At 36.0% G+C, this 22,622-nt stretch overlaps 1 protein-coding gene and 1 long non-coding RNA gene across 2 annotated transcripts; one reads left to right on the top strand and one right to left on the bottom strand.

The window, feature by feature from the left end:
* Window positions 1-866: 866 nt before the first annotated feature.
* On the bottom strand, window positions 867-8,971 carry LOC136224754 (probable inactive nicotinamidase At3g16190). The gene is made up of 5 exons (XM_066013176.1): window positions 8,839-8,971; window positions 8,652-8,765; window positions 7,969-8,200; window positions 7,776-7,892; window positions 867-1,312 (listed from the first exon to the last, which is right to left on the bottom strand). Exons 1-5 carry the CDS (start codon window positions 8,884-8,886, stop codon window positions 1,239-1,241), a joined length of 585 nt encoding a protein of 194 aa, XP_065869248.1. The 5' UTR covers window positions 8,887-8,971; the 3' UTR covers window positions 867-1,238.
* Window positions 8,972-9,436: 465 nt separating this feature from the next.
* Window positions 9,437-10,738, top strand: LOC136221562 (uncharacterized). Its single transcript, XR_010685170.1, has 4 exons — window positions 9,437-9,500; window positions 9,728-9,811; window positions 10,236-10,305; window positions 10,485-10,738. It is a non-coding gene; the product is annotated as an uncharacterized lncRNA (long non-coding RNA).
* Window positions 10,739-22,622: the final 11,884 nt, after the last annotated feature.

Consider the following 22,622-nt stretch of genomic DNA (forward strand, 5'->3'; position numbering starts at 1 on the left):
AAAATTATTTAATATAGAAAAACACATATATTTGTAACCTATATTTTTTAAAATGTGCAAATAGCAACCTTCTTGTGTTTTTTAGAAAGATGAGATGTTGGATTGAGATATGCGATTTGACAAATAAGAGGTTAGGAGTGTTTGTTTAATCCATTCTTCTCATGTTTGTCTTTTCATATTAAAAATGAGAATTTTAGGTGTTTGGTTAGGATCCATGGTTTGTCTTTTATACTTGAAACGTAGTTTTTCCAAAAGCTGGAATCCCTATTTTTGAAAAAACCACTTTTCTAACAAGCAAACAGGAGGTAAACCAAACAGAGATTTGAAAGTGGAAATTAAGATTACATGTTTTGGATGTGATGAGAATTACTCCTTTTTATAATGAGAATTATAAGAGTTATTGAACAAAATTTAACTCATTGGTTTCTCATTCCATTACAACAAAATTATAACATGTAACCAAACATGGTAATGAGTTTTCAATGTAATGGATATCTCATTACATCTCACCAAACGGGACCTAAATAATTAAAAAGTTTAAATGAATCATTCATGGAAATGTAAACAGATGTCCGTGGTTTAAAAAACGATGAAGAATTCAAAGGGTGAATGCAATTGAAAATAAAGATTTAATTTGAGAAAGTAAATCATATCTGGTTTAAATTGTTTACCCAAATTCCAATTAAGAGATTTAACCATGCATATCCACAGTAGAAGAGATATTTCATGAAATAGAAAAAAGAAAAGAACAGTAGAATGAATGTAGTGGACAAAGAAAAGGAAAGAATAGGTTCTTTCATCTTCTCCACACGTCAAGAAAACTCAAAATAGTCTCAGCTCAGCTACCTATTAAAGCAACTCCTAAGTAAACTACAAAATATTTATTCCAATTTCCCCATTCAACAACAGAACAGAACAGGACACCCCTAATTCAGTGAACATATTCTGCAAACCATACTGTCCCTTAATCAATTATAAAATTTCTTCCAAAAACTGCTCCTGACACACACACCAACTTGATGAAAACAACTGATACTAAACCATTCAATTTTTGAGCAACTCAATCATACATAAAACAAGCATTTCTTTATTTACAAATACATTGAAAAAGTACTCAATTTTGGTCAAACAATTAAGATATGACCACTCAATCAACCCCATCTGCTAGATATAGATAGCCAAGGGAAGGGACCACAGACAACCCTATGTTGCAAAACCTTCCATATTGGTTAAGTAGATCAACCATCAGATTCACACCATTCCTCCACTTTTGGGGTTGCAACTCCTATTTTTTGCATGTCATGTATATTACCTGTTTCAACAAAGATGTGCAAATGCAACTTAGGTAATGCTAAGTTTTAAGTAGGTAGGGGTGATAATTTCTGACATGATAACACGACAGAGCCTTCCAAAAACAATGAAATCCATAAATAAATGAAGGCTGAGAAGTATCCATCTGCTTAGTCATCTAGTCTTCTCACAGGAAGCATAACAGTGTTGAACAATGAAAACCAGGTGTTCATACATCTTTTAATGGTGTGTTTATTTTAGAACTGTTAATGAAGGATCAAATTTTGCACAAAGTTAAATGTATGGAGGACCAAATGAGATGAAAATGAAGTTGAGGAATCAAAATTAGAAATTGTGCTGCAAGGGGCCAAATGAGTCAAAATTGAGGTACATGAGCTAAAATGACAAATACATGGACCAAATTTTGACATTTTTCCACAAGTAATGCTGTGAAACTTTATCTGAAACAATGATATTTTCATCTTAGTTCCACCTCATTGAGTAATTAGTAAAAATATAAAATGGAGGATAATAAACCTATGACTATAACATGCATTAATATTTAAAGTGGTTACAGATTTGAAGCTATTTCATCTACTTTATCCTTCTATTTCTAGAATATTAACACTTCAATTTTGCATACTGTGCTGTGTCCCTCTGCAATAAAATCTGGTAGCCATTAAAGAGAATCCATAAATTGATAAAGGCTATGAGCAAAGCAGAAAGTAAAAGTTTTTAGTTTTTCCTAGAAGCTTGCCACTTAGGCCCTGTTTATTTGTCGGAAAATGTTGTGTTGGAAAATATATTTTCCGGTTTTTGTTTACAGTATCGAAAAACAAGAAGTGGTGAGTGTGGCTACTGTTTTAAAAAATGTAAGAAGGAACGGAGTAAGTTCCAAAAGTTTAGGAAATGTTTACTCTTTTCAAAATGGTAAAACATTTTTCTCACTTTATTCATAAATTTTCGTGTTGACTATAACAACAACAACAACAAAGCCTTAGTCTCGAAATGGTTCGGGGTCAGCTAACATGAACCGTCATACGAAACCATGAAATCAAGTCGTGTTGACTAACCTAAAATTTTCTATTGACTCATTTTACTAAGCAAAAAACACTGGAAAATCAGGAAAATGTTTATCTGCACGACATTTTCCGGCAAACGAACGGGGCCTTAGTTCCCCTTGGTTTGACATGCTATTATTACACCCATCACTAATAAGCAAAACTTTGTATAGTGTGAATGTGAATGTGGTTGCAACCACTCAAAGGATTTGGAGCACAAGCATGCGGTTGTTTAGGTATTAGGTATTGGTTTCAAAATTTTAACCCAAACAATCATTAAGTATGATCCAATCATACTTTAATATAACATGACATATTTCAAGCAAATTCATCACCAAGATCTCTAAGTTCAACTTATAATCAAATTGGCATTTAACTAATTGATTAGTAAAAGTCCCTCTTGTATTAGCTTGGATTTCTAGTATAGTAAATCAAGCATATCTAGTTTTAAAACTAGAAATCCAAGCTCCAACTGAATCTACTCTTCTTGCAAGACCAAATTAATTTTTGATGGATATAAGAGTTCATGGCAGTGACCAAGAGGTCACGGGTTCGAGTCTTAGGAGCGGCCTCTTGCCAAATAAATTGGTAGGGGAAGGCTTGCTCCCAGTACACCCTTGTGGTGGGACCCCTCCCCGGACCCTCGCTCAGCGGGGACGTGTAGTGCACCGGGCCGCCCTTTATAGGAGTTCATGGCACTCTTGAATTGATTCCACCAAAATATTAAAATTCAATGAAGAGGTTTACACTAGAAAACCAAATAAATGGCTGTAATTATTTCTCATATCCATAAATGGAGGAATGGCTTGGGCTACTCACAAATCCCCGGCCACCAAAATCACCCTTGAGAAAGGTGGTTGTTGTCCGCCACTGCATCCATTTCATTTCTAGTATGAGCATCTGTTTTTTCACGTTTCAACTGTTTTTATGTTTTTACTTTTTTTTTTCTTCTTTTTTTTTTTTTTTTTTTTTTTTTGCGTGTTTAGCGTTTTTCTTTAAATAATATATACTGTGGATATTTGAAAATTTGATGGTAATACTTCAAATTTTAAAATAAATAATAAATTCACTTGAGGTTAAAATTGTCTTTTGAACTACAAAACTAGTTATTTCATCTTATCTCATTCCATCAACCATACATAAAAATAGTTATTTCTAAGAAATAAGTATTCTATTCTATTCCTGGTAATACTTATTCTATTCCATTTCATGAATCGGCATCTTAGAAATTAAAGCTTGTATGCTTATTTTAACCAATATTAATCACTACTTGATTAATAAAAGAATAGAATATCAGGCACACTTTACTAACAAAAAAAAACTTTGATGGCTACCTCAAAGGATATACACAACAAACCAATTAGAGAAAGGAAGACAAGGTATTCAATTAAAAGAAGCTCTCGAAAAGTTTTCTCAGTCATGCTTAAACAGAAACCTGATTCTAGATTTTGTTTTCTTCATGCATATTTTCGAGAATGCAATTGAACTATAATGACAAGATATTGAAGCTGTTACTCGTCCATTACTTATTTTGGAGCAAAAAGCATTTTTTGACCTGACCTTGGCACAGTCCATGGATTTGGCCCCCTAACATTTTTATTTGGTAATACTAAGCCCCTTACCTTGGCAAAATTTAAAGATTGGACACTTATCAGGCCGAGCTCCATACTTGAAATTCACACGCTATTTTAAGATGGCGCTCCGGGTATACGGGTTATAGAATGATACGTTTGTCGGTCAAGAGAAAAATGTTAAGAAATGGTGCTGTCTTTTCTGCCCAATGAGAGGTTAATTCAAACATTCTGTCAAGCTCACAGCTCACAGACCAAATGTTTCGAAAATGAAATGTTGAAGGCTCAATCCATGGATTTTGCCAAGTTCAGGGCCAAAAATGTCATTTTGCCCTCATTTTGGACAAAAAGTTACCATGCAGCAACATTCAAAGGATGAAGTAACAACTACACCACCCTAATCAAGCAGAAGGAAATATTATCGCCCTAGAATAGATAGATACTAAACTATCTTGAACAGGAATTTTGTTTTTGAAGAGTTACCCTGTCTTGGAAACGTTTCCTAAGCAAAAACACATGAAAACTTGTAGGAAATGTTTTGGTTGAAATTTTTGGGAAGTCATGACTTAAATTAAATACATTTTCCAGAAGCAAATTGGCGAATGAACCGATATCCTAATCAATTCATCATGGAGCAAGCACTTTGCATAATATCCCTAATCTTTTCCAAATCACATTCCTCGCGCTCTCTAAATGCAAATACTGTTTCCTTTCTTCTTATGTAATTTTCATTTTCATTGTACATATAAAATTACTACTTTTGCTCATAACAAGTCTGCAGGTTACAATGCATTTGGTTCAACTTCAGGTATACCTACAACTTACTTGCTAACTATCGAGACTGATAATATGCAAAATCAAGCTGTTTGGGTACTAGACTCAGGGGCAACTGCTCATATGAGCAGTTGTGCAGCTCATTACAGCCACATCAAGAAATTAACAGTCCTAGGAAGGTTTTTTTGTCTGATGGCTTTTTAATGTTAAGTATAACCCAGATGGTACTGTTGAACGATACAAAACCAGGCTTGTTGCTCGAGAGTATACTCAAAAGCCAGGGGTTGACTACAATAATGTTTTTCACCTGTTACCAAGTCACAACTGTCAAAATGTTTATAGAAATAGCAACAGCAACAGCTAAACGATGGTGATGCACCAGGCCGACATAAATAATGCCTATTTACATGGCTATACAAATGAAGAAACTCTATATGGTACCACCCGAGGGTTATGAGGAGGGTGAAACTGGCATGGTTTGCAAATTGTCTAAGTCACTGTATGGGCTAAAGCCGGCTGGAAGGCAATGGAATTTGGAGTTCATAGCTAAGTTTAGAGTCTATGGGGTTTCTTAAATCCATTCATGACTATTGCCTATTCACATTAAGAGTAAAGGAGGAGATCCTGTCCTTGATAGTTTATGTGGATGATCTGCTTATCACAGGCACCTCAGAACAACGCATTAAGGAAGTTAAAGTAGAGCTGGAAAACACATTCACAATCAAGGATCTAGGCATTGCCAAATATTTATTGGGCACAGAAATGGCAAGGTCTAAGTCAGGGATTATACTTACACAGCTTAAATACATTGTTGATATAGTGAATGATGCAAGATTGACTAATTCTAAGTCAACTAGTAGTCCCTGTCCTTCTGGTATGCAGTTTAATGATGCATCAAAAAGTTATGCAGAACCAGAACAATATAGAAGGTTAGTGGGGACATTACTGTACCTTGGGTTCACTTGACCTGATATTGCTTATATAACTCAGCAATTAAGCCAATTCATGAACTCTCCTACCCAGGTTCCTATGCACATTGCTATGCATGTAGTAAGATATCGAAAAGGCACTGCATCAATGGGGATATATGACTCATCAAACGACGATTTCCAGCTATATTCCTATTGTGATTCTGATTGGGGGAGGTGCAAAATCATTAGAAGATCAGTCATGGGCTAGCTACTGTGTAATGCTAGGTGGATCATTAATTAGCTAGAAATCATAGAAGCAAGGGACTGTCACAAAATCATATGCAGAAGCAGAATATCGCTCAATGGGTACTACTGCATGTAAACTGCAATGGCTAACTTATCTGCTAGCGAAGTTCAATATATCAGTAGCATTACCAATCCCCCTATATTGTGACAACCAATCAGCGATTTATAAGCTTCAAACCCAGTTTTTCATGAGTGCAGATTAAGTATATTGTTATAGATTGCCATATTGTTAGAAAATATTTGCAAAAGTTTTCTATCTCAACACCACACAGTTTCAGCGAGCTGATGTGCTTACAAAGCCAATAAGTGCTAATCAAATGTGGCTGCTAAATAAAATAGAAAGATGGAAAATAGAATTCTTACATTCATATGATGCATAAACACACCAATATATACATGAGAGAGCTACCTAAAGTAGGAAGAAATAATTACATTTAAGAACATTTATCTTCTGATCCCTGGGATCAAGGGATTTTATTCCTATAATTAGGTAACGGCTATATACAATTATGGCATTCCATAACACTCCCCTCAAGCTGGAGCATATATATTAATCATGCCTAACTTGGTACAAATACATGTAACAAAATAAATCACATTGAAAAAAAGGGGGTCTGAAAAGATGATGCTGGAGAAAGAAGTCCGAAACTGATATAATCAAGTGGATAGGACGGTGAGACAAATAGAGCCTAAAAACAATATAACCCAAAGAAACCCCTTTACTACATAAAATGTAATGAGGGAAACGCATCCCAGAAACAAAAACGCATACCAAGAATTCAACTAGGCTCTGATGCACAGGACCAGAAGTATGCTTCTTCACGGCAGAATAAATGAAAAAAAAAATGCTCATAAAGCAGATAATAAATCATAGGAAACTCAACCCAGAAGCCAAACCCAATCCAATCAAATTCCTGGAACCCTAACATCTGCTCTCAAGGGCAGATCTAGAAATACTTTTACATCATCGAACTAGAACCCACACTACTCACAAGGCAGAAAATGAATCCTGGGAAACTCAACCCAGAAATCAAACCTAGAACCCTAGGCCCAAAGGTATGCTCACAAGGGCAAACTGAATGTGAAACCGCTAGGAAGAGTCTACTCACTAGGGTAGCTCTGATATGCATGTTACACCCAGAAAACAAGCCAAACTAGGTTCTGATACCATGTTAAATAAAATAGAAGAATGGAAAATAGAATTCTTATATTCATATGGTGCATAAACACACCAATATATACATGAGAGAGCTTTTCCTAAACTAGGAAAGAAATAATTACATTTAATTACATTTATTTTATAATCCCTATGATTAAGGGATTTGATTCCTGTAATTAGGTAACGGCTATATACAATTGCGGCATTCCATAACAGTGGCCAAGCTTAAGCAAGATAGAATTAGTGAAATTAGTATCTCCAACTTGAGAGAGGGTGTTAGAATTAAGAGTGCTGACTTGGTACATTTAGTTAAGTTTAGGCGGGAAAAGTGTTAAGGTAGAGTTAGCAAATTTGAACTTTGCTTCTTAGTCTACTGATATAAATAAATGAACAAGCTGTAACAGCTCAATAAGACTGAAATACAGAAGCATTTTTCTTCCTTTCTCTATACTCTTCACATGACACCATAAGCCAACTAACTACTGAAAACTGATCCCCATGAAGTTACACAAAGAAGAATAATTAGCCAATTGCATTTTAAAATAAGAAAACTTGAAGCATGTTGATACGCCTGAATGTTCTTTCTAATAATGAAATCTTCTTCCCTATTCTAACCTAATAAATCATATTACTCATTCGTAAAAGTGTTACCAAAACAAAACACAAATTATACTGATATTTTAAGTAATCTAAGAACACATACCAGCATGTATATCAGGTGTAGCAGCTGCGGTAGCATCAACAATAACACTAACATTTCGGTAATCCAGGGCTACTGCATCAAACACAGTCTGCCTAATGCAATTTGGGGTTTGAACACCTAAACATACAACAATGAATCCAATTACACACGCATCAACAACACCTCCTTCAATTACTCAGTTAGCTACACTTACCAACAATCACCAAATCCTTAATGCCTTCAGTGTTAAGGAATGAATGAAGGTTGGTGTTAAAAAATGCACTAAAACGCGTCTTCACCACCTTATAATCACCAGCTTTAATCACAAGGCCATCCACCAGTTCTGCACCAATACTTCCCTTAGAGGGACCGCCTTTCCCAGCAGAGAATAAATGCCGGCGAAAAAGCTCAGCATCTCTTCCTAGCGGGTCATGTTCACGAACAACCTTAAACAAACTAAATCCAATCATCCTCAATTCATAAAGAAGCATTATGAAACTTCATACTTTTAACATGTTACCAAGACTAAATTTACTTCTTTTCTTCTGCAAAATTGACCAGAAAAAAGGATAAACAAACACAGTATACAAAGAGCCCTAGGAATTACAGAAACACCCACACTTCAGACACGATATTCCCTTGCCTTTTTGAACCGTAATCAAGTAATATATTGCTTTCAATTTCAAAGTACCAACTCAGCATACCCTCAACAAATTAGAAAACATTCCCAATTTTTCCTAACATTGTATTTGCAGCAGACTCAAATAGCACAAAAAAATTGAACTCCAGCAATCCCCAGAATGAATAAACTTCTTTAAAATCTGGAACTTGTCACCTAGAAAGAGAGCAGATAAGAAGAAGATAACATAGGTGGGTGAAGAGAGGAGGGAAGATTACCCAGATAACAAGAATTCGACGCTGCCTAGCTATTTCAACAGCTTTTATGACATTAGGGACAATTGCTTTTCCACCATCCACTCTCATCAATCCATCTTCAAGTATGAAATCATTCTAAAAAGAACCACAAAAAGATCAAATTCATATAATGTAAATTTGAGCCAGATAAACGAAAATCGAGAATTACCTGCATGTCAATCACTAAAAGAGCAGTCTGCTTCCATTTATCTGACATACTAATTTCAGGAATTGCAACACCACTGCAATTTAATCCACAGACTACTTAAAACGCATTTTCAGAATCTGTATTGTATGTAAACCAAACCATACGCCAGTGTCGCAGTCGTTTTGATTATAGACTTAAAAATTTTGGTAAAATGCATATTTGAGCCCTGTTTAATTCATTTTTTATTGATTGAGCACTTATCTTTTCTTAAATGAATGAATTAAGCTTTTCATAAATTATTTTTCAACATATTAATTCAATATCAATGTTGCTGTAAAATAAAATAGTTATAAACTTTAGAGTGCCCGCTATGGTTACTTTCATCCAATCCAATGGTGAAAATGAGCACCAAGTAACAATACTTTGTAAAAAACAAGTAACCATAGCGGACACCAAACATGGATATTCCTGGAAATCAATATCAATACTATTATATAAAGCAGGAACCTAAAAGCACAGGTGTCATCCTATAAGATAGTCCAATGCTGATGTGTAATTATGTGAGATTTTGTGTTAATAAAAGCAAAATCCTTTTATTTTAACCAAACCAAAACTACCTCGAAAAAACTAACAAAAAAAAATTCAAATTTCAAAAAGAGTCCATCTCTGGTGATACTTATCCTGTAATCTCAACTTCTCCTTCAAAATAGCTTGCTCATTCTTACCCATATTCTGCATTTCTTTTTATCAATTACTCACATTCTTCTCCCTACCTCGATTGAGATCCTTTAATTTTTTATTCTTTTGATTTTGTTATTATTGTATTCCTGCATGTGATGTACTGTTATTTAATTTGGTTGATATTCGATTTTCTATTTTGATTCTTATAAATTCACTTTGTTTCGGGCAGTATTCTGTTGATGAATTGGCCTCTAAGAAGTTGAAGAGGGTTTTTGCTGCAGTTTAAGCATGTTTGTTTATAATGCCCAAATGTGTAAGCACCACTTTCTTTCATCAATCTAATTTTCTTTATTTTGAAGTATAATTTTGTGGTTTGTTTTGGGCAATTTCAAATCTTCATGCCATAGTTGGGAGGGATGCTAAGAGTGTGATTTTCAAATCTTCATGTCATAGGTGTTAATGTTTCCAGCCATAAACGGTGGATCTTTCCCTGCTTATATGTAATGCACCGGTCTATTTTCAAGCATTCTAATTCTTCATATTGTTTTGGGATAGTCATTGCTGTACTTGACACGGATTTATGGATCAAAATCAAACAACAATTTATGGTTGATTATGAAAATCCATTGCCTTTCGCATATTCTCACAAGCAAAAATTTCTGATTGCTTTCTTCAGTAGCAATATCTGCTTTCTTTCTTCTTCTTTTCATTAATCAATGACAAATTTATTAGTGCAGTTGGGGAAGCCAATGCTCAGATGCATGAAGAAAATGCAGTCATTTTTCTTCCATTTCTGTTAAGCAATGGGTAACAACCTTATTTGGTTTTAATTTCTTCTTTGCTAATTTGTAATTTCACTTTGCCTACTCTTTCATGACAACTTTTTCTTAAGCTAATGCAGATATGGGTGCTTGAAACATGTTATTTTTTTTTCTCAACAGGAACTCTCAGTAGTTCTCAGATGAACTTTTTTTTTTTTTCAACAGGGAAGTTATGGAAGGAGCAAAAGCTTGCTGGAAAGATAAATACCGCAAAAGGTCCATTTAGTAGGAGTATGATGTTTGATATTCTGCCAAGAAAATAACTTCAGAAAAGAAGCTGGAAATAAAATGGTATTCAAGTAGTAGCTTTGGCTTTTGGAATTTGGACAAAGCTTCAATCCCAAAATTTTCTTATTTTTTAGGTTAAATTTTTAAGGCTATTTTCTGTCAAGGGGTAAATTGATACTATATATATTGATAGCAATTGAGTTCATGATTACCTAATTTTCATTAACTAATGTTTATGAAAATAGTTTAAATGTGATTCTATGTCATTATACATATTTTTTTTTTAAATTAATCTAATTAATTAGTTTAAATCCCATGATGACCTGTTGATTCTATATTTGATTTGTTTATTTTTCTCCTTATAGAAAAAGGAGAAAACAAATGGTATAAAATAAAAAAGCAATAGATGATATAGAGAACACATATTTTAGTCAATGTGGTTCATTTTTTATGTATGTAATAAACTGCTCTAGGTAATAGAATGTGATAATTTTCCTAAAAAGAATGTGACAAATTAGCATTTTGTAACATCATTTTCATATTAACTAAATGTCTTCCCTCATAATTTCAAATTCTTAATTATTTGTTATTTAAATTTGTAATACATATCATTTTCAGATTAATTGTAAAATTTTATTGTTTATCTTAGATTTTTAAATTTGAATATCAAAAAAGAATTAAATGTATTTGAATCTCAATTAGATTCTATATCATTTTAAAATTAAAATGATATGTATTTTGAATTTAAATATCAAATAATTCAGAATTTGATATCCAATTGGATTCTATATGCTTATGCTTTTGCAGTTTTTTTTCACAGTTTATCTGCTTTTTCGGGCATCATTTAGGTGGATTATTTCTCAGTGGAAGCTCTTAACTTTTTGGTAAGAAGGGAAGAAAAAAAAACAAACAAACAAAAACCTAACCCGGTCTAGACTGACCCCAATCCTATCATCAAGAAGAGAAGGTAACAGAAAAGAAGGAGGAACGGAAAGGGTAGAAACACCTAACATCCCCCCATGCCCAGCAGCTGCCAAGCGATCCGCCACGCGGTTTTGCTCCCTATAAATATGGGAGAATGTAAGAGAATCGAAGGCAAGACGAAGCCTCAAGATGGCTTTAATGAGATTCTGACTCTTAAGACAAACAACCTGTCTATCCGAAATCCTGTTGATAGCCTTCAAATTGTCAGACTCCACCGAAAGTCTTTTAACACCCATGCGAATATCAGAGAACCAGTCAATATCAGAGAACCCCATAAAGGAAGGAAGGATGTGGTGAGGAAGGACCCCTTCCCAAACCTTTCTACTATTCGGGCAATCCCTCAAAGCATGGCACAAGGTTTCCATATGGCCGCTGCATCTGCTACATGCACCAGATACAGCCAAATGCCTTCTGTGCCTATCTGCATTCGTGGAAGCTCTTAACTAATTAATCTTAAAATAATATATGTATTTTCAATTAATTTAGAATTTGAATTTGAATTCCATTCAATTTTATAACATTCTAATTTTTAAATTGACTTTAAAGTCATTACATTTATTTAAGTCTCAAACGAAAGCTTTAAAATTAATTAGGACCCTAAACTATCGAAATCGTTAATCAAGTCCTAAATTAAACGAAAATCATCAATTGAATCCCTATTCTACCCTAAAATCAGAAAATATGACTATTTGATATAGATTGTAATAATCTATGTGCCGGTTCAAAATGAGTTTGTGGAAGAGGTTATGAAACTGTTCAACTAAATGATTTTTTATAAGGTTTCAATTGATGATTTTTGTATAGAATGAGGACTAAATTGATGATTTTTGGTTAGTTCATAAACCTGATTGATAATTCTAATAGTTTAAGGTCCTAATTGATTTTGAAACCTTAGTTTAGGAAGCCAAACGAGTATTATGCCTACTTTAAATTTAAACATGTACTTTAAATTTAAATATCAAATAATTTAGAATTTAATATCGAATTGAATTAATGTTTACTGATCGTTAGAGATTAATATAAGATTTGTGATTGGGCCTTAACTATAAGTTTGACCTTTTAGTTAAAACAGTTTTATGGCATGGTATCAGAGCCTCTTGGATCAAATGGTCGAGGGTTCGAGTTCTGGTAACCTCATTAATTTGTGGAATTAAAATCACATAGCGGGATATGTCGGTGTTGTACACACTGCAAGTCTGGATGTATGTTAGAGACTAATATAAGATTAATAAATGTTAGAATTAAAATCACGTAACTACTTTAATTTAAAAACAGTATATATACACACACACACATATATATATATATATATATATATATATATATATATATATATATATATATATATATAATAATATTTAAATAATAATAAATTTTCATAAATTTTTGGAATAAGGTACCAAAATAAGTCTAAGTTTTTTGAGAAAGTACCAATTTAGGCTCAACGTTCAAAATAGCATCAATATAGGCTTAACGTTTACAATATAGCATCAATTTAGGTCTTGCGTACAAAATAGCACTAATATAGGTTTAATATTTACAAAATAATACGAATTTAAGCTTAACGTTTACAAAATATATCCAATTTAACCTAAACATCACAATTAAATCAATCATATTATATTCTTTTCCTATTAACTTTATATGTTATCTTTTTATTTAGTTCTATTTTCTTATTTATTATAATACAATTAATTAATATTCTTACCCCTTAAGATCTTATATTTGTTTTTCATCAACCATTTCATGACTCATAAATTCCATGGCTCGTGTAATATATGCAAACTAAAATTAATTGAATATTCACAATATTCGAACACTAAAAACAAATATAAGATCTTAATGGGCAAGAATATTAATTAATCATATTATAATAAATAAGAAAATAGAACTAAATAAAAACATATATAGTTAATATGGAAAAAATATAATATGATTAATTTAATTATGATATTTAGCTTAAATTGTATATATTTTGTAAACGTTAAGCTTAAATTCGTATTATTTTGTAAACGTTAAAGCCTATATTGGTGCTATTTTGTACGTGGGACCTAAATTGATGCTATATTGGAAATGTTAAGCCTAAATTGATATTATGTTGTAAACGTTAAGCCTATATTGATGCTATTTTGAACGTTGAGCCTAAATTGGTACTTTTACGAAAACCTTAAGCATATTTTGATACTCTATCCCTAAATTTTTTGTATAGATCCCCGTGCATAGCACGGGTACATAGCTAGTGTATAATAAATATAGATGTCAATTCCACGATAGAGGATATGGGTTCAATTTGAAGCATAAAAATTATAAATTCAAGGCCCAATTAGTGAAAGTTTGGACCCCTAAAAAAGCAACTACAAAGCCCAAACTCAAATCAACTCTATTTGGCAAACTAAAGCCCATATTTTTCCAGCTTCTGTTTTTATTTATCACATTAATAAGTGTTATTATATGTGCAGTATATTAAATTAGAATATTACTATTAGGGATGGAGGACTTATATTCAGCAAGAAGAAATGGTAAAATACATTCAGAGAAAATGTATATTAATATGATCGACAAGTTATTTGAGTATATATGCATAATACATTAATGTTTAAAATAATAGAGATTGATGATTATAAAAGTAAAAATACAGATTGATTTAGGGGCTTGGTGAATGAAGGGAAAATGCAATATGACGCCATATATAACGTCATGACTACATAAGGAAGAGAAGCAAACGGCGAAACTGTATCTATTTCGCAGATGGGGTCCATTTAAGCATGTTTGGGTTGGGTCAGTATAATATAAGAGTGGGTATGGCAGAAACAAAAGACAAATAGTAATTCTTTTATTACAAAAAGATTTTAGTTTGGAGATCGATGTATGTAAATGAAAATAAGATCGCACTTTTTCTGGAGTTGCGGATTTATATACTTATCTGATCACCAAATATTCTATTCATTTTTTTAGGGTGTTGTTAAATCCAGCCCCAAATTCCCACCCCTAACTCCTTGAAAGGATGAAAATGTCCTTTCATGGGTTTTGAGGAGGTGAATTTCTATTTTTTTTTTGCCAATCCGACACGCGGATGTGTGGGTATCACGTCTCACCGTGTGGTCGGACGTGATAGCCCCACGCCTCACCGCAAGGTCGGGCAGTTGGCTGTCACGTCCGACCACGTGGTGAGGCGTGTGTCTATCACGTCCGACCACGCGGTGAAGCGTGATATCCACACGCCCGCGTGTCGGATTGGCAAAAAAAATAGCTTTTTAACCCCGTAAATAGTTCGTTAAACCCGTAAATAGGCCGCTAAACCCGTAAATAGGCCGTTAAGCCCGTAACTACAGAATTGTACTTAAAACCTAAAACTACCATACAATTTAGTCCTAAAATTAGTAAAAATAATATAAGTTAATTAATAAACATTATGGTATTTTAACTCGTATTACCTTTTAACAAATAAAATTTAAAAACATAAAAATTAAAATAAACATAAACATTTATAACCGTAAAAGAGTAAATATAATATCTACAATAAAAAATGTTAAAATGTATGAATTTCTACAACAAAAATTCAGCTTGCCCGACGCCACGCATCCATAAACTCATCCATCTCCCTCTTAATGCGTGGAACATCCTCGTCAGATCGGTGGGTAGCCGATAGTTGGGTGACACGCCACAACCAGCTAACCCACTGCAAAAAAAATAATAAATAAATATTAAAAATTAAACACATATAAACTAATACTAAATAATAGTATTAAATAATAATAAACTTACAAATTCGCTGTTGGCGCGAGCATGCTGTACCGGTCCAGCCTGTGGTGCATGAAGGAGATGGGGATGCGAATATCGCCTATACCAGTCCATATAAGCAGGATCACAGGCAGTGGGATCGTATCCAACTGGTTGGTATCTCCTCCGATCAATGCCCCGAGCCGATGGAAATCTCCCCCAGGCATCCTCAACTGTGACTAAGGAATGCGTAAGCTTATACGCTATAGATCTCCATGGTCGTACTGCTTTATTAGGTCTAATACGCTCAACTGGGATATGTTGAGTATATCCGACCTGTCGCAGCGCTCGATCGGGCATATACGGCTTGACGATGTCTCTACACCGTATCCAATCGGCGTATGACACTCGAAGCCAATCATCATCGGGGACAGGATCATAAGGCAACCACGTCACCTGAAAAAAAAAATAATACTCAATAAAAAATAATAATATACTATAAATAATACTTACATTAATTCTAAAATTTTATAAAATACCTCTGCCTCCGTCATACTGTCCAGCTGGCCGCGTATGGTATCTAGTCGGTGGTCGTCTTGCCTGGTACCCCGACCTCCCATCTCAGTGCACGGGCATGGTTAGCTGGAATCAAGTGAGCTCCTCTATGCGGCCGGAACACCGGAAAATACTCGTATATCCATGCCTGTAGTAGGGTCAAACATCCGCATATACCTGAACAGTTTCCTCTGCTCGCTATCTCCAGCTGCCGGTACAACATGGCAAGTGTAGCAGACCCCCATGATAGTCCAGCTGCCCCGCTGACACCGCTGTAAACCTCAGCAAGATGGGCCGGCCTAATCCTATCTCTACTCTTGTCAACAAACAGAGTGGATCTAAGCATAAGCCACATCCACGCTGTGGTCCGAGTAGCGTCATCCCTACCCTCGGTGACAAGCCCATGTACAGCCCTAACAAATACACCTCCACCACCCCATAAATATCGGGTCGGCAACAGAAGCTCAGCCTGACTCACCCCAAACATCATCATGCACATGGCATGAAGCCCGTCAGTAGGGGGAGACTCGGACACCATCGGACCATCGATCGGGATCCGAAGAATCTTCCACATATCATGCAGCTGGATAGTCATCTCCCCGAACGACATGTGGAAGGAGTTCGTATCGGGTTGCCACCGCTCCACGAACGCAGTCAACAGCGGAGTGTCGAGGTTCTTAAACATGGCATGTGGAAGGTGAGATAAACCAGTCTTCTCGATCATCTCCCTCAGCTGTAAAATGACACATATACAATTTATACAATTACTGAATGTTTTTTATGTTTATAGTTAAAAATACAAATTACAATAAATGTTGACACACTATATTATTCTTACCTCGGGTGACGCACCAAAAAACCACTGACACAAATCTCAGCATGCTGATGATCTGTTGTAGCATGTCAGAAACGACCGAATCTCTCCTCCCAATATCTGTGAGGCAACATGTCCTAGAAAACTAGGAATCACGGAACCATCAACGGGGCCACCATCCACCGGTGCAGTAACTAGCCAGCTCTCATCCTCACTAGCTTTGGGACGTTTGCTTGTCCCTGAAAGTTATAAAATTATACTAAAATTATACTAAAATACTGAAATATACTAAAATTATACTAAAATATACTAAAATTATACTAAAATACTAAAATATACTAAAATACTAAATTATACTAAAATATACTAAATTATACTAAAATTATACTAAATTATACTAAAATTATACTAAAATTATAAATATACTAAAATATACTAATATACTAAAATTGTACTAAAATTATAAAAAATACCTGTACTCGCAAAACGACCTCCTACGCGCTGGGTCGGCTGTCTCCCCGGGGTCGACTGCTCATCGCTATCCTCAATCTCGCGATCATGTGCAACTGCAGACTGTCGCACTGCCCGGGCTGCCACATCCAGATAGTCCTGAAAAGAATCGCTATCAGGCTCTCTGTCATCAAAATCTGTCGCCCCCTCCGATCCATCAATATCGGGCTGCTCCACAATCGGTCCCCTCCTCAACTGGTCCGTCACAGCCCCTCTCCGCCTACGACCGGATATATCAATACCACGCAATCTCGTATGACGTGGTGTATCATCCTCGCCGTCCATATCTAGACGACGAGCAGATGACGGTAGGGGTGAGTAGAACCGAACCGAAAACCCAAAGACAAAAAAAACCGGACCGAAAAAACCGAACCAAACTGGACCGAATTATATTTTGGTTTGGTTTGGTCCTAATTTTTAAGCTAGTTTGGATTTCGGTTCGGTTCGGTTTGGTCTGGTCGAAAACCGAACAAAACCAAACCGAAATATAATATGTACTACTCTTAATTTTTAAGGTTCTAAATTAATTAACTAATTATATATAGAAAAGAAAAAACAATTAAACATGTTTTTTCTCTCTCAACTAATTATATATACAAAAGAAAAACTAATTATATGATTATTTTCTTTATATAATTGTTTAGTTAGTGAAGGTGCAAGTAATTGTAGGTCTTTGGTGCTTTGTTTAGTCCAAACATGAACTAAACCGGACTGGACCAAAATAATTTGGTTCGGTCCAGACCAAACCGAATTATAATTTGGTTTGATTTGGTCCTAAAAAATAGAGGTAATTTGGTTCGGTCCAATTCAGTTTGGTTCGGTTTTTGGACCAAACCGGACCATGCTCACTCCTAGATGACGGGATGGATTTTCCACCCCTAGTAGGTCGCTCCGTCTACAAAAAAAATTACACTAAATTAATAAAATTGTAAATAATGTAAATTATACTAAATTTATAAAATTATGCTAAAATACTACTAAATTAATATAATTGTAAATAATTGTAATTATTACTATAATTATAAAATTATAATAAATTATACTAAATTTATACTAAATTATACTAAATTTATACTAAATTATACTAAATTTATAAAATTGTAAAAATTATGCTAATACTATACTAAATTTATACTAAAATTATAAAAGTACACTAAATTACTAAAATTTTAAATAATGTAAATTTTTATAAAAAAAAACGTGGGCGTAAGGGAATCACGCCCGAACCACTGGTCGGACGTATGAACATCACGCCCTATCAGTGATGCGGGCATATGAGCATCACGCCCGACATGCGGTTCGGGCGTATGCGTATCACGCCCTACCATTGGTGCGAGCATGTGGCTATCACGCCCGCACCACTGGTCGGACGTGATACTCATACGCCCAAACCGCAGGTCGGACGTGATTCTCATACGCCCGACTGCGATTCTGGTGAATACATAAAAACCCCCCACAGATTCAGTTCGATGTAAAAATCAACGAAATAAAGCGGTAAATCATACCACTTTAGCTTTTTCTTTACGGTTTCTGTCACCATCCATGATTTGGTTCACTAATTTGTCCGGATTTGAGCAAAAATCGTATAGGGTTCTTGAGAGGTTTTGGGTTTTTTCAAATTTAGTGCAAAGGGTAGTTCGGTCTATTCACGAGGCTAGAAGTATAAATTAGTGGCTGGGTTTAGTAACCCACTTTTCTTACCATTCTTTTCCTTTTCGGTTGCTCTAATATTAGTATTAGGAACGATAAAAGAGTTTGAAGGTTTTATTAAGCATAGAAGGCACCTGTTTTATGATACTCCTTACTTTGTCAAAGTCCACCATCATCCAATGGTGGAAAAAACAAAGTAAACTTTACTTTGTCAAAAATAAAGTAATTATAGAAGGCACCCTCCTTTCTATTAATCTTGTGAACTGCTATATACCGCAAAGGTTATAATTTTCACCGCACCTTTTTGACATTTATGCCCTCCTCATAATTTGAAACCAAAAACTAAAAACTCTCCAATCCTCTCTAGCTTTTTAGATTTTCAAAAAACCCGACCAAAAATGACATGTCGCCAAAGGAAAGAAAAGGAAAAGACTTCATGAGTGTTCTGGTAAGTTTTTTTTTTAGAAATTTATCCGAAATTAAGGGTTCGGCCTCCGAAATCGGAGGCGAAATCGTCTTTTTTTTGCCTAAATAGCAATCCGATGTCGTTGCCACCACGGGCGAATGGACGAACTGTCCGTTCCACCGTGGTGGCGCACTCGTTCCACCGTACGGTGGAACTGGGTGGCACGCTCGTTCCACCATAAGGTGGAACGAGTGGCGCATCCGTTTGGCCTTACGGCCAAACGGAGCCCGCTGCCCGTTCCACCATACGGTGGAACGAAAGTGGCGCCCAGGTCAGCCTTTTGGGCCGACCCGAGCACCCCAACCATTCGGCCCAGCGGCCGAACGGTTACGGCGCTCTGTTTAGGCAAAACGGGCCTAAATTTTTTTTTTAAAAAAATAAATTAATTCGGGCCGCCCGTTGGCAAGCCCAAATTATTAAAAAAAACCGAAAAAACGAGAAATTGAGTATATTAAAAAAATACGTTATTTGCTTATATATGTAAATTGTTTTTGGTTTTACAGGCTGATATTGTTGAGGCCCGTTCTGGACAGAGACATACAAGGTCACGTGTTGTGATTGCCTCTGCCCGGAGGCAACGAACGGAGCAGATATTGATGGGGGATGCCCAAAGGGAACAAACTGAGGAGATGGCGGATGCTGTGGAGATGGACGGAGATGACTCTATGCCTCCTCAGAGTTCATCCTCTGTGCGAGTACCTGCTAAGACCATACCGAGGGGTCGTGACGGACGTTTTGCTTCTACAGCAGGGTCGTCTTCGAGTGAGAAATTTAAATTTAGTTATTATTATGTGATTTATTCATGATTATTAGAAAATATACGAATATTCTGAAATGAGTTTATTGTAATTTCAGGTAGTAGCAAGCGCTCGAGGAGTGATGGAGAGGATGACTGGATCGTGAAGACCCCGGTTCTTAGCGGTCCATCTGATGGTCTTGTGATCCCGAGCTTCCTGGGACACATTGCCCATGCTATCTGGAGCGGGCAGGATAGGGGCCTCCTCAAGTGTCAGACACGCTCAGTATATTATGGGAAGCTGTGTGTATGGTACGGTGGTGCTTCTAAGTAGATCCACAGGCATATAGAGTCACCTGGATTGTCCCATTTACCACTATCATGTATGGCCACATCAATACGCCCCTGATTGCGACTTTTGTGGAGCGGTGGCAGCCAAACACATCATCATTCCACATGCCATTTGGTGAGATGAGCATTATGTTGCATGATGTGTGGCAGATTTTGTGCATCCCTATCGATGGGGCTATGGTGACTGCTGATGCGAGTATTGAGGAGCTTCAGTCTTGTGTGATGGAGTTGTTTGGTATGACTCGGTAGGAGTTGCAGAAGGGTCACTACTTTATTGGCGATATACGAGCGGCTTCCGTCCTAGAGTATTGTCAAGGAGATCAGATTCCTGATGCACAGGCTACAGCTTGGACGTTTCTTATGCTCGGTTACACATTGTTCGTGGATAAGAGTGGGGACTGCATTCGACCTTCTTGTCTGTTGGAGGTACAGGACTCGGTAGCTGGAGCCATTAGACTCTGGTGGGGCTCAGCTGCACTAGTATATCTATACCGTCATCTAGGTATTTCTAGCAGAGGAGACTCTGGGCAGATCACGGGTTATCTGACACTGCTTCAGGCATGGAATTATGAGTACTTCCCGTGCTTCAGGCCTCAGCGGGAAGGAGTCACATTGGATCCGGCGCTTCCGAGGGCTTGCATTTGGCCATCTATACCATTGGAGAAGAGTGGGGATCGACTGAGATCATATCACGTCCGGCTTGATAGATTAACTGCTGATGAGGTACAATTTCAATTTAATTAAATAAACCAAATTCATTTACTTGTATTACTTGTATGTTAATGTTGTTGTATACGTCTGTAGGTGATGTGGATGCCATATGGTCCTGATGCCATTACGGATACCCCTAGGATGATATACACCGGATGGATATGTTACAGGGATGTGATCGAGCCGTACATGCCGGGGAGATGCCTTCGCCAGCTAGGTTACGTGCAGACCATACCCCGACTGATCTTGAGGTCGTTGAAGTCCGTACGTCCTTGGTCCAGCTTGAAGTATCAGGCAGAAGTGCCCGCAGACATGGCGGAGGATATTTGGACCTTGTTTCCCGAGGCGGCCGTGCTTGTACTGTCTCAGTTCACTCTAGCACGGACTCCTTCGGAGTGTGAGGAGCAATACATGTCGTGGTACTACCTGCATTCACACCCTCAGCTATTGCCGGATATGTCTGCACCCGGACCGATTATTCATACTCGCTCGAATAGCGAAGTGGTAAGTAATTTAAGTTTTTATCAATTTATTTACAATTATCAAATTATATTAAATGAAATGATATTTATTCATTTTGGGTTATTTCATTTCCAGTGGGTTAGCCGTTTCGCTAACTAGGGAGAAGGTGCATTGGAGGCGATGAACCTTCTTGATAAGGATGTTGCGACTGTGTGGAGACAGTCGTACGGCCAGATTTTGGATGCATGGCATTCGGCCAAGTGATTTGTGGTTCTGTTTTGAGTACTTTTTACTATAAGTATATGTACGTTGGCATTCAGATAATATATGTATTATGTACTTGGTATTTTAGTACTTTAATTTTATAAGTACGTTGTTTATTACCATTTGTTATCCAGAATCAAACAGAATTCAATCAGAATCAACCTGTAATATATATAAAGCTAACTGGATCAGTCCAGAACATTACAGAATCAATACAGACACAACCTATAACTCGTCTGAACAAAACTGTGTCAAAATTGTAAATGTTTGTTATCCAGAATCAAACAGAATTCAATCAGAATCAACTTGTAACATATATAGAGCTAATTGGATCAATTGAGAATATTACAGAATCAATACAGACACAACCTGTAACTCGACTGAACAAAACTGTGTCAAAACTGTAACTGTTTGTTATCCAGAATCAAACAGAATTCAATCAGAATCAACCTGTAACATATATAAAGCTAACTGGATCAATCTAGAACATTACAGAACCAATACAGACACAACATGTAACTCGACTGAACAAAACTGTGTCAAAACTATAACTGTTTGTTATCCAGAATCAAATAGAATTCAATCAGAATCAACCTGTAACATATATAAAGCTAACTGGATCAATCCAGAACATTACCGAATCAATACAGACATAACTTGCAACTCGACTGAACAAAACTGTGTCAGAATTATAACTGTTTGTTATCCAGAATCAAACAGAATTAAATCAGAATCAACCTATAACATATGTAGAGCTAACTGGATCAATCCAGAACATTACAGAATCAATACATACACAACATGTAACTCGACTGAACAAAACTGTGTCAAAACTGTAGTTGTTTGTTATCC

This window comes from Euphorbia lathyris, chromosome 3 (assembly GCF_963576675.1).
Source record: "Euphorbia lathyris chromosome 3, ddEupLath1.1, whole genome shotgun sequence".
Classification (NCBI taxonomy): domain Eukaryota; kingdom Viridiplantae; phylum Streptophyta; class Magnoliopsida; order Malpighiales; family Euphorbiaceae; genus Euphorbia; species Euphorbia lathyris.